Source organism: Ammospiza caudacuta, chromosome 1 (genome assembly GCF_027887145.1).
Source record: "Ammospiza caudacuta isolate bAmmCau1 chromosome 1, bAmmCau1.pri, whole genome shotgun sequence".
Taxonomy (NCBI): domain Eukaryota; kingdom Metazoa; phylum Chordata; class Aves; order Passeriformes; family Passerellidae; genus Ammospiza; species Ammospiza caudacuta.
In genome coordinates, this window is record NC_080593.1 from 151438088 (window position 1) to 151456315 (window position 18228).

General features: G+C 45.4%; 1 protein-coding gene across 1 annotated transcript; it reads right to left on the reverse strand.

The window, feature by feature from the left end:
• Positions 1–6824: 6824 nt before the first annotated feature.
• GPR20 (G protein-coupled receptor 20) lies at positions 6825–7981 on the reverse strand. Its single transcript, XM_058818197.1, has one exon. The coding sequence runs from the start codon at positions 7979–7981 to the stop codon at positions 6920–6922; it is 1062 nt and encodes a 353-aa protein (XP_058674180.1). The 3' UTR covers positions 6825–6919.
• Between the last annotated feature and the right edge of the window lie 10247 nt (positions 7982–18228).

The following is an 18228-nucleotide window of genomic DNA, read 5'->3' on the forward strand; positions in this document are numbered from 1 at the left end:
CAGAACTGGAGGCTTTCAGGAAAAGGGGCTCCAGTTTAAATGGGTGGATGCTGGGATGACTGGGAGAGACTTTCTCACCTCCATTAGGCAATCAATAACCTTAGAAAGAAGTCCTGCTGGCTTTCAAGTCCTTCCAGCCTTGAGAAACAGGAGGGTCGTACTGTGTTTAAATATTCCATGGGTTAATACATCCTGCAGTGACTTACTGAAACCTCTGTGGGTCAGGTACAATACTAGCAGTGGCAGAACTGTTGGGATTGTATGGATAAACCATCCAATCATTTGCTTTAATTATGACAATACAAATCTGCTTGCTTTACGCAGTGTTTGTCGTAAGATGAATCATGGTTACCAAAATTATCGTGTAGACAATTCTGTGTATAATAGCAGGCCAAGAGGTTAGAAGAGGAAGGGTTTCCGGGTTGGGTAGGAGGCACAAAGTAAAGCTACCAGATAAACAAGCCATAACTTCTGTCAAGAACCTATCAACAGATTCCCACCACATGCTCTGCAAATGGGCAGCTGTACAGAGGAGTCCGTCTGAACCGGCGTCTTGAGCACACCGTGTTTTCCAAGCAATGTGGGCAGGGTGGCATTTCCAGCTCTAAATACTATCAATCAAGAGAGGCCTTCCCTGGGAAGACAGGATTTGGGCAGTCTCCAAGCTATCCAAAACATCAAGGGGTTGGATACTGGGCTTTGGTCTAAGCTCCTGTCTAATGAACTTCAGGAATGAATTTATAAGGATTCTTCTCTGGAGAGATGCTGACTGTGGGTTCAAAGGACGGATGAGCCAACAGCTGGGCTCTGGTCCAAGGCTTTGATGCCATGCCCTACTCCCATGTGGACTTCCCCTAGGCAAGTCTCTTGGGGGAATCTGTTTAATTGATCTGCAGCAATTTCCATTTTTCTCCATTTGTAGAGACAAACAAGCACTTCTAGGCCTTTTTTAGAGTCCTCTTTTGGAGCAGACGGAAGTAAAACTGCTCTAAACAAAACCTTCACCACTATTTTGCTTCTGGGTACTTGAACCCCCTAGAGGGAAATTTGTTTGGTTGCTTTAAGGTCATGTTAGTGAGGTCATATTAAGGTCTACTGAGGGATCAAAGAGAAGCCTAGGGGTATCCTGCAAGGCCTTGAAGACATTCCCAAGAGTTCAGACTAGTCCTTGCTCTTTGGCTTTTCCTGCTGAGAAAATCACAGGTGATGTGCTTGGAGGAGATAGATTTGGATCAGAGTTCTCAGCACATGGTGTGTGACTCTTGGGGATGGTCCTGTGCTGGGCCAGGAGTTGGGTTCAGTGATCCATGTGGGTGACTTCCAACTCAGGGTATTTTATGATTCCATTACCTTTTCACTGGGATACTGGGATGGCAGAAGCTCCTCTCTGTGAGCTTTCCCTGAGATTGCTGTGAGGTGAACCAGGACTTTCTCCTGCATTTAAATTCAGCTTTATTTCATCTGACAGGCTCTTTCTTGTTACATAGCAGCTGGAAAGAAGAACTTCAGTCCTGAGCTGGGCTGTTAGCTCTGCATACAGCCATGAAGGAAAAGCAAAATCCCTTGTGTTAGAACTCAGACCCATACCCCCATACCTAAATAATTCTGATCTCTGACACTCTTGACAAGAATCATGAAGAAGGACAGTTTCAGGAACTAAGACCTTGATATCCTGCCAGCATTGGCTGCTTAGAAGAACACTTAGAGAAACTCACATCTCTGCCAGGGAAGTTTGGGTGCTTTTTGATGCATTTGAAGAAGAAGGAATCAGAAAGGTGGGAAGTATGTTAGTCATCATCCTATGACATATTTGAAAGGTATGTAGATGTGACACTTAGGGGCATAGTGGTGGCCTTGACATAGCTGAGAGAAGGGTTGGACTTGATGATCTTATACATCCTTTCCAACCAAGTGATCCTGCAATTCTGTGGTTGCAGTGGATATTCTCCCTGGCATCCCCATTAAGCTCCAATAGCCAAACAGGGCCCACCACAAAGCACTGAAATACTACAGTGAAGTGATTGATTATTTCTTGTGTTAGGGGACATGCTGCAATCCCAGTCTGCCCTGCCTGGGATGCCTTGCAGAGCAGGGGACATGTGCTGTGATGTGATGACATTTCAGGTGGCACCACCTATCATAAACCTCACTCAGAACTTCCCGTGACAGTCCTGCTCATCATGTAGCCAGCATTTACAATGGATGCTGATACAAATCCAGGAGCACCCACACCACACCAGATCCCCTCCTGCATCCCCAGCACCCTCTTCCCAAGGGTGTAGGGATAAAGACCCTCTTCCTCTTTCTCAGCACGCTGGAGGCCTTCCTGTTTTCTGCTGCACAACCACAAAAGCTCAGACAAATGTGGGGAGATCACACTTGTCCCTTTCCTGGGCCTCACCATGGGAAGGCGATAAAGTGCCCTGCTTTAAAAGCTTTCTCTTCCTAAAACGGGAGTCTTTCAGCTCTGATCCAAGCACTGGCACCCTCCCCAGAGCTCCTGTTTTGGGACTAATTGTGTCCAGAAGGGGAAAAGCAAGCCAGCCCACATTTGTTTTCCTATGTTATCCTTTGGAGGGTATCATGTCCCTGCATTCCCTGTCTGTTTTCCCTTGTCCTACTTTCCTCATCCTTGTTCTTACTAGCCCTGCCCTTCATGGAACTCAACTTTTTGTTTAACCTGCTGGGTCCCTCTCCTCTCCTTCCTCCTTTATTACTTTGTGGCTTGGGTTCCTCTGCAGTGTCTTCCTCATTTTCCTCTGTCCTAGAATAGCTGTGGAGATCAGACCTGTCTTCTCCCAAATCCTTGCCCAGAGCCACTCCTGCCCTAACACCTGGAAGACAGGTACAGAAGAGCAGAGTGACCTGGGCTCATATTCCTAAATGGCAATTCCATTTTCCTCAGCCTTTCTGTCCACAGATCCCACACCTGCTAGCAGTGCTTAATAATGTTGATTAGCCTGACTAATGAGACTCTTGTGCACACATCTCAGAGAGACCAAACCCCAGAGGGTCAAGGAAGGAAGAAATTGCCCTCACACGTGGCTGTGTTGTTTCCTCTTGGCAGTTACCAAGAGGTTGTGGAGGGAAGGCAGAGCTTGCTCAGAGCCCAGGAGGAAGCTGGGCTGGCAGATAACCCAATGTGTGGGGTCAGGGGCTCATTTTCTGGTGCAGAATTGGAGATCTTCAGCCTTGCTGGGCCCTGATATGTTTGCAGTATGACTGAGGGTTGGCTATTGTACAGCTTTGCCTTGCTACAGGTTTCTGGGCTGTAACAGGAAAAACCTTGCAAAGACAGAAGTCTGTATTGTATCCAAGTGCTGGATACAAGGCAGGTGAGACACACAACAGGGAGAGAAAGATAATAATATCTGGAGACCCTTCCCCTAGCAAGTCAACATATTCCAGATATCTGTGTGCTGTGACTCAGGCTCTTGGTCAGAGATTTTGTGTCCCAGGAATGACTGAGATTCCCAAGAAATACGTGAGAGATTTTTCACCATCTTTCTTTGCTGGCCTCTGGGCAGCTGGTAGAAGAGGATATTTCTAATTCACTTTATAGGATTTTAGATGCACAAGAGAAGCACAGCACATCAAAGAGGAATGAATGCTGTAATTCCCTGAAAGGTCAGGGCTTTTTACAGAGCTCTTTATTGCTGTTAAGCTCTTTAGAGAACGCATTTCTGTCTACCACAGACTCAGTGGTGGTAGTTTGACATGCAATGCCCATCCATCCTGATTACTATTTCAGCCTCTAGGGAATGATCCAGATCCTCAAAGACTGCTAAGTACTGGATTGAATTTGAAATCATTGAGAATTTGGCATCTCAATCTTTAAATACTCTGCATAAAGGGCTGCCCTGCAAAAGCTGACTTGTGTGTGTGTGCTTTACCTTGGCAGTCTCTGCATGTATTCAGTGATGCGTGGAATCACACACATTGTCCTTGGAAGTGTCCCTATTTTGTCATGTCTGGCTGTTCTCATTAGAGAAAGGGCAGTCTGGAGTAGGAACAGGACAATTCTAATCCCTTTTGGTGATTAATAAGAGGCAACCCAAGGAGATGCCCTGAGCAGAGTGACGGTGCAGATCAGGGGGTGAGAGACCTTGCCCCAGTCTCCAGAAACACAGAGGGATGCTTCAGCAGCAATAGGAACTGGCAGGTGGAAGGTGCCCCCCAAAACTGTGCCATTTGGGGAAATATTTAGGAAATATGATAGAAATATAATGATAGCTGTGGTTTTGGTTCTGGTTTTCAACTTCGTGCCCTGAGGACAAATGGGTGATTTTAAATAGGGAAGAAGTTTAGCAAGTACTGCATCCTGAGGAAAAGCACAATGTTAAGCACTATACATTAAATAGAAAGCTCAATAGGTCACCAAAAAAATAGGTTAATTTTTTTCAAAAATTGATATCTTTCCAATTTTCAGAGACTGTGTCTTTGATAAGGAACCAGACCCTGTTTTTGGAGCTGCTATAAAATGAAGAAGAACTGCTGAAAGCTCTGGATAAGGCAAGAGGCATTAAAAATAAAGAGAATTATCCAGTCTCAGGAGGCTTTTATGGGAAGTGAATAATACACTGACAGTAAGGAGAATTCAGACTACCACAAGTGAAGTTTACAGCAGACAGACAGAGCTTTGACCGAGACGTTGTTTAGGAAGTTTAAAAAAATCTAAGCAAATCATCTTAGAGATTTTATACTGACATCAAATGAACAACTGAACTGAGAAAGATGTTAAGACATTTCTGTATATGGCAAAAATACTGTTGATAGCAAGAGAATGGGAGGTGTGAATCTGTGGGTTGTTGGAACAAAGAAGCTAAAATAAGCTATGCACAGGGCCTGCACATTTTCTACTGTTTCTCTGAGTAGCCTTGGCAAAACAGTGCTGTTAACAGCTCTGTGTATGTAACACACATTTTCATTACAAGCATCTTGGGAGGCATGGAAAGATCTGAGCATGTGTGGTGGGTTGGTAGGCTTGAGTTTTCAGGAGTTTGCAGGGAAGTGCAGATCTCTGAGGCCAAAAATTGCTTTTTCCAACAGAGGGACTGGTGGAAAATGGTGTCAGAAATGTGAAGTGGCCAGCCTGGCTGAGAAGTCAGAGCCTGATCCATGTGTGCTGATGCATCATTTGACAGATGTTGGCTGTGAGGTGCCTGTATCAGTGATTTACAGGAATAAGGAAATATATGAGGCAGAAGGAAGCCATGGTACAGTTGGGCCCTGGGAAGTGAAACCATGACCAGAACAACAGTTTTACCTCCCAAGGGATTGTGCCAAAGTGTTGGTGGCTCTCATCACCACCCCTGGAGGGGAAATCCTCTTCAAAGGAATAGAGGTCCCAGCAGAAGGGCACTGACTCAGCTGCATTGCTTGGGAATTACAGACTCCACTGGAACAGGTACTGGAACACCCAGTTCCCTGTATTGTAGTGATATTGATGGTTCAAGTTTTATACCCATTGGGTTGGTCAGGGAAATGGGTTAGTTTAAACATATATGTGTTGCAAGAAGCAAACTCTTGCAAACCCTGTTGCAAGAGGCAGTTTGAGGCATTGTTTATATTGTGTTTCTGTGGAATGGAGATGGCTGTACCACAGTCAGATGTCAGGGAAGCAGAGTACTACTCCAGGATGCTCTAGCTTGGACCAATGCCTGCTCTTCTGACAGGTAACACCAGTGAGTGCTAGGAAAAGCTGATCACTAGACTTGATGATTTCATAATAGCCCTCCAGATGGAGTGGCCATAGATATGAGTGAGGAAATGTAGAGCAACAACAGCAGTTATTGCTGTTCATGCCACAGGTTTTGCAGTTTTCCTAGGATAATTTTTTTTGGTTTTTTGCATTTGCATTGTTTCATTGATATAATGTCATCAAAAACTGCTAGAATTTTGCAGCATCCTTAGCCTCTTTAGGCTTTTAGGAGACTTTAAACATGGCTCTTTAAAACATCCTAGTGAGTTTGTCCTGGGGTGAATGATTTCAACATAGATGCCTGAGATGCATTCTTTTTCTGTGCTTGTAAGTATTGACTTTTGAGTGACTGAGTGGATGGACTGCTGGGGGAATTAGGACATCAAGCCCTGATGTTACAACATGCCAGGAAGAAAAACCAAACCAGAGTAGTATAGCATCATAGTCTGGTTCTGGTTTTCATCTTGGCTGTTCCTCAGGGAGACAGAGCAGAACAGCAGAGTTTGCTGGGATTCATGTTCATTTTCACTGATTTTTGTGTACTCATCTGCAATTCAGGGGATTTAGTGATCCAAATACAGGTGGAATATATCCTTAACCTCTCCCCAACACAGACAATGTGTATGAAAATATATACATTGACATGTATTTTTTCTTATAGCCAAGAGATTTCACTGCTTGACTTAATCTCTTCCCTGAGAAGGTTCAGACTTTTTCAGGAATGAATGAGTTGTCACTAGTGACATGTGGGCTAGAATACTTCTTTCCCATTTCATTGGCATCTAAAATCTTTGTTGTGGATAGCTCTGGAAACATCCTTCTTGTCCTTTATTCTTAAGTATATAGGCACAAAATCTTTCATTACAAACCACAGCTATCCTGCTTTCTAAGCCATCCTAGAAGTGCTGCATTACGATGACAAACACACAAAGAAAACCACAGTAAAGAGTTTGTTGCTAGCAAAATGTCTGTATTAAAATACAAAGAAAACTTCCCTGCTGGGAACAGTAATTATGGACTCTCTTTTGTATGATACTAACAGCATTGTAGGTTCCATTTCCAAACAGACCACAATGTTCTTGAGGAATAAATTCCACCACTGTTGGTCTGAACCTCAGCCTAAAACACAAAGAGTTCAAAAACTATAGTACTGTGCATCCTATCAATATTCCAGCATCATGGCACTGGCTTACTGCAACATGTCCCATCACATGTGGGTTATATCTGAACACTGCTTGGTGATGGCAAGCTCAGAGGGCTTCCTATTGTGTTTGAGAAGGCAATGTTTGCGTTGGAACCCTTGGAGTTCTTGTTCATACTCAGGATGTCTGCATTAGTATGCTCTGGTTCGGCTTTCCTGAAGATGTTTTTCATGGTTGACTGGAAGTTATTGGTGACAAAGCAATAGACAATGGGGTCCATGCAGCTATTGAGGCTACTCAGAGTCACTGTCACGTGGTAGACGAGGAGGCTGACGTTGTGGGGCATGTCTGGGTTGATGGAGATTACGACCTGTAGCACGTGGAAAGGAGTGAAGCAGATCATGAAGATGATGAGGACGGTGATAAGGAGCTGCACAGCCCTCATTCTCCTCTCCCTACTCTGGTGCATGAGGCTGGGCTTGGACAGGGCACACATAATCCTGGTGGTGAAGAAGATGATTATGATGAGGGGGAAGAAGTACTCGCAGACCATCAGGACCAGGATCTTGGAGAGGCAGCACTCAGCAAACCGTATCGCCATGGTCAGGATGGAGAAAGTCACCACGGTGGCAAAGATCCAAATGAAGATGCAGATGCCCTTGGCACAGGTCGGGTTCCTCCATTTACGTGAGGCTTCCACCTGCACTATTGCCAGGTAGCGGTCAACGCAGATGCATGTCAGGAAGAGGATGCTGCAGTACATGTTGACAAAGTAGCCAAAGATGTGAACCAAGGAACAATTCTTGCAATCCCCCGAACTGTAGAACATGATGATCCGGACAGGCAAGGAAAAGCCCACCAGGAGATCAGTTACGATCAAGTTGATGGTGTAAATAACAGAGGTGGTTTTTGTCTTGGTACGGAAGCAGAAGACATACAGCGCTAAGCTGTTCAGCACAACACCCACCAGGAAAATTATGGCATTGACTACCATCAGGACAATCCACAGGTTATAAAAATCTGTGAACAGTTGTTTGTCTGAGTTGAGGAACTTGGAGAACAAGTTGATGTTGGAGTTAGGTTCCTCGGTGGAGTTGATAGAGTCAAGGGGTAGCATTTGGGTGGAGGAGGTCGGCATGGTCACTGACTTCCAGCAATCTGGAAGAAAAGAAATGGAGGTTTAGTGATAAATATGTCAGCATTCCTTAGGGCTCAAAAATCTTGTCACTTAAAAACATTTTAACCAACATATTTGCACATCCTGAGTAGTAAGTAGATCCCCATCTACCAATATGGGATTACCAATAATTGCAAGGAAATACCTGGACTTATAATTAGTGCCTTGCAGTGGTTCCAGATGCATGTTTTAGGGAAGAGATACACACCCCACTTCAAATTTCTCTTCCTCTTCCTTGTACAAAAATGATTTTAAGGCCAGAAGACCTTTGCATAACCATAACCCCAGCATTTGTTTCCTAAAATATCATATCCCTTGCCTTGGGCAGGTGATCCCATTAGAGAGTTACATGCAGCAGTGTTTTCAGGAGCTGTAAGATTTCTCTGAAATCAAAGAAAGGCTGAACTGTCTGAGAAAGCAGAAGAAGGTTATGTGGCATCTTCTACAGATCTGTGTTCACAGCAACAGCAGCCAGAAGATTTCAAGTTAAGGTTTTAAGCCACTGGTCCTGCCAGGGTTTGACAGTTTAATTTGCAAATCATTCCTGACTTATACACTATTTTAAACTGATTTGTATATTAAAAGATAAAAAAAAAAAAGACACAATATATACAGAGACTTGGCTGGTTTCAATAAAAATAAATGGTTGAAAAATGTCTGGAATATCTCAAAGTGGCTGGGCAGGGTTTTGAGGTTAAAAAAATCAGCTTGGATCAGCAGAGAATGATGCTGAAAGAGTTGATTTATGAGGGTTTGAAATCCCTGCTAATGAGCCAAATGCAGAAGGACTGGGAGACAAGGAGCTGCAAACACATCTCCCAGTGCTCACAGAGCTGCAGTGTGCCTGGGCTGGGTGTCTCAGTGTGGAAGTCTGGAATTGCTGAGGGAGTCAGGATGTCCATCCAGTTCCCCCAAGCATACCCCATCCTCTGGCAGATTTTTTTTTCCCTTCCTTCAATCCTTTTGTGCTTATGGGGATCAGGAGGATGGACCAAGGGTGCTGTATCACCTGTGAGGTGCTTCAAGCTGTTGGTGGCTGTGTACAAAGTGGAGGAGGAAGCTACTTAGGACAAAAGTGAAAAGTAGGTCCTAAGGAGAGTTCCTGCTGCCCAAAAGAAAATGTTCTGCCGGGACAGTACTAACTGAGTCCAGAGAACACCACAGCAGCTCTGAGCCTGCCTCATGAGTGCCAAAGCCTTCTTCTGCCTGCCCCCCATGTCTCTCTGCATTTCCTGCATACAACACTCCTAATGTGTCTCACCAGTGTTTGGCAACATTCAAGATCAACAGTCCTCATGGAATGCTACAGCCTAGTTGTGATTACTCTGCTTGGTTCATTCAAGCCAGGTGAGAGTGAAGCAGAACATTTGTTGAGAAAAAGCAGAGATTAAGACTGAGAATTTAGAAGACCAGGTGTGAAAATTCTTGGAGAAGTGACTTTGCCATCATGATGGATCTTGGGTTTGTTGGCCTGGAATCTGGGGATTGCTCTAGTTTCTTCTTGCCTCTCAGTCTGTGGAACTGGTTTGAAGGAAAAAGCTGGTTTTTAATGTCCTTGAGCTCAGAAAGATATTTCTAATCAAATGTAAATTTATTTTATTTAGGTAGACACTGAAGCCCAAGGAGCTGAATTGACCATTGGAATGGCTGATGCTGAAACATAGAGTCTTCTTGAGATCCAACTTAGTGCCAGAATACACTGCAGGACTGAAATCCTGAAATCTGGGGTCAGACCACCTGTAATGCCCCAAAGAACTACTGGGCAGAGAGGAGCAATGCTAGTTTCTGTCTCCTTTTCCCTCCAGGCCATCCCCAGCAGAAACCAGACATTGGAACATCATGTGTTTTGGGAGTGACCAGGTTACCTCCCCCTGCACTGAGCTCTGGTAGCAGCCAAAGTGGCACACATGTTCATGGCTTTTTGTCTAGGTCTGACTGAGCCTGCAGGCTCCTGAGGGAGAGTCTTGTCTCTTCACATTTTGTGCCAAGCACACTGTCAGAGAAAACCAGGAAAAACTGGCCCCAAAGTAGGCTGAAGGTAGTGGAGTTGCAAAGTCTGGCACCTGAGAAAGAAGCATGGGGATGATGCAAAATCCTGGCTCATTTTCTACTGATTTCCTAAAATTCTCACCATCTTCTCTGTTTGTTTGTTTTGCTTTGTTAATTATGAAAACAAACTGAAATGAGCAGATGCCTGGATCTGCTCCCAGCTTTCTCTTTGCAGATGCTATCAAGAGGAGCACTGTGGAAGCCAAGGAATAAAGAAAGACTTTGATGTCCCTGGAGTGCATTGTGAGAGTGTATGTCTGTGTTCAGACACATACCTGAGCAAGGGGAGAAGACAAAATCACCCATCCCATCCCTGAGCTTGCACTAAACTCTATAGAATTACACATGAATTTGTCTTCTCATTGTAATTCCATGGCACTGGCTGTTTGCTCTGATTTTGCCTCTTGTTAGTAGCTTGCCTCCTCTGGGAGATTTTTGTTCAGTCTGAGATCCCTTATCACAAACACCTGATATTCATCTTATTTTGCCTTTCTTTCAATGAAATCAGCAATTCCAAATACATTCAAATGTTCTTCATCCTCACAATGCCTTTGAGGGACGTAGGACGTGTTACAGACAAATAGAAAATTAAAATAATCAGCATATACAATGTCTTGGCTTACATAGCCACCTTTTCTACTAAGCCCCATGTGCAAGGAAATAAACTCCAGATATTGTAAACTGCTGAAAAACAACAGGTAACATTGTGTTTGCCAAATTAAATATGCAAAGAAGTGCTGCATTAGAGCTTTCCCTGTCCATTGCTGCCCTATCTGAACTCAAAATCCAAACAACTACATGAAAGAAGTCCCAGAAAATTTAATTAATCCTGAAGATTTCCTCCCTGACAATCTGTGGAAAAGCTGCCTCTTGAGCTGTGGTGGGAAAAATCTTCATCTAATCAAATTGTTACTGATGGATGTTTGGGTGAATGGCCTCTTCCTTTCTTTGTGGGACTGCTCTCATCTCATGGCTCACAAGCAGAAAGGATGGAGAACTGCACTAGCAAAGCAACAGAATTCCTCTGAATGTTTTTAATGAGATGGAGCTGGACCAAACCCCAAGTTTACAGCTGCTAAGGATTTTTCCATTGTGGGACTCCAAGCCTGTGAGAAAGGTACATTGCCCCTATTTGCAACACAGAAAGGCAGCTTGACCTTGTGTCTGAGCAAAGCTAAACATTTCCAAAGATTTTGAATTCTTCCTCTCATGGAGTCCAAATACTATCTCAACCAAGTCTCTTTCCCTACCATCAGACATACTCACGCAGGTGTTAAAGTGAGTCATTTCAGCTACTCATCACCATGACGTGGTGGCATATGGAAGTCAGTGAGGGGCATGGCTAAATTAATGAGAAACTTTGCAGCCTCTGCAAACCTTTATTTTGCTGTGTTTTGCACTATTTATTACTTGTGACTATGGCATGAGCTCATGCAGAGCTGCAAGAACCACCTTTATTTACAGAGCAAATAGATTTTGGGTTAACCCCCTTCCTAAAACCCTTTAAGAGCTTGGAGCTTAGTCTACTTCATACCTTCCTGATCTCTCAGCCCCACAGATTTCCATGCAATCCCTGTTTCTTGGAGCTGGCAGTCTGCAAAGCCCAAGATGGGTAAACATGCATCCTTTTGAGTGCTGTCTGACCGTGCCAGTTGGCCTGGGCTGTTATATTACACCTCTCAGGCTGGATTTTGTCTGTCTGTCTGGGAAACTGTGGGTAGCGTTTCCTTAAAAGTACAGCAGGAATCTGGGTAGAAATGGGATAAAGGGAGGGACAGAGAATGGAGGTTGACCTGCTTTCCCTCGTTCTGATAAAGGTCCCTGCTCAGCACTGGGAGAGGGGGACTTGCTCTGAAATACTTTCTCATTGTTGTGTGACACAACCAGTTCCATCGTTCTTGGGCCAAATAGGAAACAGATGGTCACTGTGCTGAAAACAGGTCCTGCAGCCTCTTCCCTCACTCACTCACTGCTTGGCATCACACTTGTTAACTTAGCATGGGCAGCCCAGTGCTGTGTCTGCTCCAGGAGGAGATCCTTGACCATCCCATGTTCCATTTCACCCAACCTTGTGCCTGGTGACAGCCTTAAGGCTCACCCTGACCTTCCTGAAATTAACGGGGTTCACTTCCTTAACCCAGGGGACTTTTGGATCTGGCTCAGCAAATCAAGTAATATGATACAGAAGAAAAGGCAGGTCAGACAACTGAGTTTTGCCCTAACTGTATGCCAAAAGGATTATTTATTGGTGTGCAGAAAGGATCTCTGTGTGCAGACCCAGAGAAGACCAGAGCCACACACTGGGATCGGAAAGTTGAAAAGGACGTTAACAAGCACAAGTGTAATTTAGTATAAACAGCTCCAGCTTTTCTCATCTCCCTGTCCTGAACTGGAACATCTGATATGGCAACCTGGCTCCTCTATCATCCTCCCTGTTCCCCTCACCCTGTCCTGCCTGCTGGTGATATTCTGCTGCCTGGGGTGGCAGCAGTGTGTGTTTAGCTTTTCAGCCTTCTGGTGTTTAAAGTTCCCTGGGTCATTTATCATCATATTTATAAATGAAGGGTTAAACTTACTCTCTTTCAATTTAAATTGTATGATTCTCTTTCTGGCAAGCTCTCACTCAACTCTGGATCACACTGGCCAAATATGGTGTTTTTGTGCATGTCGGCCTTGCCTCTATATGTGGTAGTTTGCTCTGTGTGTCTTGCGCTCAGCCTGGGGAGGGTGGGTTTGCTGACAGGGGGAACAGAGGAAAAAAGGGAGAGAAAGGGAATGAATCCAGCTGCTGAAAGGAAAAAGCTGGTGCCCATCTGACCCTTGGGCTGTGAGAAGAGAGATAATTCTGGGAGAGAGAGATTCTACTCCAAAGCAGAAATGGGACTGTTCTCAGGGCAGGTAAGATCCCATTTTCGTGGGCATCAGATCTCTGCTCTCACTTGATTCCTGGGCAGCGAGGTCTCCTTTGAACCTCCAGGTCCGAGGGTGGCTGGAGCAAGTGTGTGAAACACCCACCTTCTGAGGAATTGCAGTTAGAAATTGCCAAATCCAGAGCAGAGCTGGATTATTCCTTTTCCTCCAATGCCATGGACATAAAAGGGACTTTGGAGACACAAAGCACATAGTTTTCTGAGTGTCAGATTAAATGATACCTGATTTCTTGCAGTCTCATGTCTCACAGTGGCTTGCAGGGCTGGGGGAATGCTTTGCCCTGCTTGAGATGCTTATTATAACTTTTTCCCATGTGGACACTTGGCTGCCTTAATGAGCACTCACATTCCAGCTCTTCCCTTGGCTCCAACACTTGTTTGACTTTCTCCTTTCTTTGCTGCCTAATTTCCTGAAAATTGAGGTGATCTTTCCCTCGTGCCAGATTCTAGTTAAAATTAGGCAGCAGATTGAAAAACATTAGGAGGACAGAGGAAATAGGAGCTGACAACCACACAAACAGGCACTGAGAGTGATCCTTGTTTCCTCTTATGTGAACCTGCAAGTCATTTGTTAACACTGTCCACTACACATCCTTTCATTTAGGTCTTATTCCCTGCAAATTCACAATTGCTTTGGCATTGAAACACAGCAAACAGGGCTGGATGGTTTCTGTGAAACAGAGTATTGCCTGCTTCTTGTTGTTTTCCTGAAGAGAAATAATTTCAGATTTATGCCAAAGCATGGGAGAACTGGCCTGACTGGGACAGATGATATCTAATTGCTGGGTGTTGGCACTATTCAGCCATGGTCTGCTTGCCCATGTGTCATAAAGAGTGTGATCCCCAGCAAGCCCTACTTTGTCTGGTGGTTTGAATGATCATGTGCTGAATTACAGTTTTGTCTGGAATCACAGAATATCCCCAGTTGGAGGGGACCCACAAAGATCACAGAGTCCAACTCCTGCCCCTGCACAGGACCAAGAATCACACCATGTGCCCAAGAGAGTTGTCCAAAAGCTCCTTGAGCTCTGTCAGGCTTGGTGCTGTGACCAGTTCCTTGGGGAGCCTGTTGCAGTGCCCAACCACCCTCTGGGTGAAGAACATTTTCCTAATATCCAATATAAGCCTACCTGGACACCAGTTCAGGCCATTACCTCAGGTCCTGTCACTGCTCACCACAGAGAAAAGAGCAGTGCCTGCCCCTCCTCTCACAAAGAAGTTTTAACTTCAGTGAGGTCTCCTCTCAGTCTCCTCCAGGCTGAAGAGACCAAGTCAGCTCACCTGCTCCTCATACAGCTTCCTCTCAAGGCTAAGAGAGATTAACCCCCCAAAACTGACTTTTGAATCTCTAATGTTGGCCATGAAAATCAGATTTCCCATCTGGCAAAGGGGAAAACATCTATCTCCAGTCTCAGGCATAGGGGTAATCCTTCAAGGCCTGTAAGCAATCACAGACTGAAGATGTGTGGAGGCTGATGCAGTGCTGGTTGTTGGGTTGCTGATGTGCTGTTGAGCTGTTTGCCTCCTGCCTGAGATGCCCAGTTTGCCTCTGTGTGCTCCTCCATCTCCAAGGCCCTGCTGTGGATGGGCAATGGATATTGCCCTGTGCTGTGATCTGAGCTCCACCCTCCACACCCAGTTCAATGCTGTGTGTACACATGGGTGGATCCTGTGCTCTCCGTGGGCCCACGCCCAAAATCACATCCTTGGAAGGCGAGGCACACTCATCCCTAGCTCATTTTGTGACAAGAAATAGTCTGTGAGTGCCCAAGCAATGATTTAGTCCAGCAGGTCACCCTAGGCCATGAGGAATCACTGCCAGTTAGATGAGGGAGAGCACAGCTCTCCAAAGTGCATTCCTCTTCTCCACGGAGCAAAGTGACCCAGATGGGACTGAAGCCACTTGGCTTGGACCAAATACCAACTCTCTGCATCCAGGCTTGAACCTGCTGCTGAAAACCAGGTGACAGATCACAGTCCTGGACACCCCAGAGACAATCTATTTAAAACTTGGAAAGGTCTGCATGGTTTTCTCTCAGCCCTTGTCCTGAGTGTGCATGAAAACAGTGAAATGAAGCTCCCAGAGATACACAGAGGAGGAAATTCACATACTGGCAGAGTTTCTTATGAGTTTATACCTCCTTTATGGCCATTTGCAGCAGAAATGCCTCAATCTTTGAAAGAACGAGCCCTGATGTGCACGTGCAAGCAAAAAGAGAAGTGGGATAGTACATACTTTGCCCTTCCAGACCTACAAATATCCACCCGGCAGTGGAGGGCACCTAGAGGTCCCCCAACACATCTCTGATGAGGCTTTCTAGTACTGGTCACCTATAAGAAAGGTAATAATAAAGGAAGTTTGCCTCTTTTTGCTTGTTTATACTACACTATTTAGAAAAGTCCCTCCTGAACATTTGGATGTCTACAATGCCTTATCAATTCCACTGTATTTTTCATGTCCCTCTTTTCTGTGTTATCAGATCAAAGAAATGCCAAGTGTCTTGGTGAATGCTCTATCAATCATGCTGCTAGCATTTAAAAGACCAATATCTCATACCCTGTCAGGGCTCGAACCAAGTGCCATCTGTCACAAGGGAGCTTGGAGTGACATCTCTGCAGTAGGTGCTGTGTGTTTCCAGCTCTGTTACTTTCAGAGAAATCAGAGCATGACTTCCTGAGTGTATCCCTCTCTGTCCCTTGTGGACCATTATACATGAGGGGAAAACACATATTTTTGGGAAAATTTTTTTCCAACATGATTAACATTAAAAAAAAAAAAGTTGCATCTTAAACAAAACATATAGATTTGGACTCCTATGGGTCCAGCCAGTAAAGATGGATTTGAGCCTGTCTTCTTGGGAGGTTGTAACAGTAAAAAAGAAATGCATTTGATTTTATAGGGATTACAGTAATCCATTGAGTGTTTCCAGGGTGCCTGAGACAAAGTGCTGGAAATGTCAGTTTGGAATAACAGCTATTGTGGCTGTGTGCAAGGAGAACTGTGCAGTGAAAATTACCATATAGGCACATGCAGGAACTTCACAGGCAAGTGCAAAAACAATAACTGGCCTGTGTGCTGCTGCTTGCTTTTAAGAAGGAAATTTTTAATTGCAAATTTTCTCCTCTTTCTGCCTTCAGCTGCCTGCTTGCTCTGTCTGTTGGCAAGAAGGTGAGAAGGGCAATAAAAGGAGAACAACGGCAGAGTTCTGCTGTTGGGGAAATACCTGGGCTCCTGTACAGCCAGGGAATGCAGGACTGGTGAAACAATGCTCACAGCCCAGGGAGCACAGGACACCAGTGCAGGTAGGGATGCAGGGATGATGCAGAGGGATCAGCTCTGCCTCCCAGCACTCACTCCAAGCTGTCCTGCTCTCTTGGCTGCAGGGAGAAACTGAGGCACAGAGCAATGTGTGGTCTTGGCCCAGGGAATGCAGCAAGGTGGGAGACCCAGTTAGGGAGCAGAGAGTTTTTGAGGCATCTCAGGATGGACAACCATGTCTTAACCCTTTGGGAGGCTGGTTTCCTTAGCAAGGCACATATGACAGTGCTGTGCAGACCCCACAGTGCCTTCAGAGTTCTGCAAATTTTGGATTCACCAGGTTAACCTGGAAAAGCTCAGCGTTGTTGGTGAGTGTGCTGCTGTGAAAGCAGGGAGCATTTCTGCAGGGGTCTGCTAAGGACCTTGGAAAGGATCTGCTTTCTCCTCTACTAACCCAGCCAGTGGGTTCAGAGAGGGAAGACAGCACCTCTCCTAGAGCTGAGCTTGCACCCTGCTGCATAGCCAAACAGGTAAAACATTCGCACTTGCAGCTGACCCCATTCCAGGCAGTGCACCATCTCTTCTCTTGGCTTCCAAAACCTTCCTGAATGCATTTCACCAAAATTTAATTACACCTGGGATTACACATGCACAAACATCACCCCCCTTCTCACAAGAGCTGCCACAGTACTTTTCAAGGAGGAAAGCCTGAAACTTTGCACGCTTCCATTACCTCCATCTCCTTAAAGAACAACCAAATATCCTCACACTGCCTAAAATCCCAAAAGCAAAGAAAGTCACAAGGGAGAATCTCCTTGCAGCCCCTGATAGCTGCTGGCACAGCCTGGCTTTTTTGATCAGGCACTTCCCAAGGGATTTCCACACCTGCTGCATGGACAGAGCCAGAGACTTCCCGAGCTGCTCATCCACGTGTTCACTGCAGGACCCTTTCCGCTCCCACCCCTTCCAGGGCTCTCTGTTGCAATAGCCAGGACTTGGAGTCCAATATCCAGCAAATCCTCCCTGGCCTCCCACTGTCCCCCATCCCATGCCCCCTCTTTGTCTCTGACCAATATCCCAAAGCATTCCCTGCAATGGTCCCTGCAGTGTATTCCTGCATGAAGGACTGACTTACCTCTGGCCCGATCTCCCTTCTATGTTAGAGGAACTGCTGGTAAGAAAATTTCCTTGTGGACCTGAGTGCTATCAGCCCAGGAAAGAGACATCTGTTCCTACAAGCAGAACAACTGGAGTGACTACAGAATACGAAGAAATGCCTAATCTGTCTCTTGCGTTCTCTCCCTCTCTTCCCCCTCCCCATCCCCCTTCTAAATATAGCCTTGCAACTAATGGGAAAAAATATACACTACCAAAAAAAAAATATTTCCACTTGTCTGTAGTGTTCAGAATTTCTCCCCAAACATCTGGCTCCTTGCCCTAAATCTCTCTGAAATTTATGACTTGCTGTAAATGTTGAAGAGGGCTCCAGCCGTACTCACGGTGCTAATGCCCGAACATCTCTAGTAAACTAAAACTGCCCCCAGGTCAATTTTCTTGTGTCTTTGTGGGAACAAAATCTCTTTGCTGGGAACTTGCCAGCTCAAGGCCACTGCAATGCCACCACCATGTGTGACATGAGGAAAATACCCCTCTTTTCCTCTTCCTGATGTGAACTGGGAATAGAGAGAAGCATCCCTGGCAGCTGCAGGAAGGTGCTGAACCGAATGCCACAAAGCCTGTGATGTGCTTTGGACCAACCCAGCTGTCCAGAGCCTGAGAAAGCCCCTGGCACAGGGAACCAAAGGGTTCCCTGCACACTTGGGTAGTGCTGCTGCAGTCATTTGGGAGAGGAGATAAAGAGATCTATCCAGGGCTGAAATGGCCGAGCATGGGTGGCAATAGAGTCTGAGGTCCACCAAGAAGCCCTCCAACATTTCCTCCATCCTCATACAGCCCTTCCCTACTGGTGG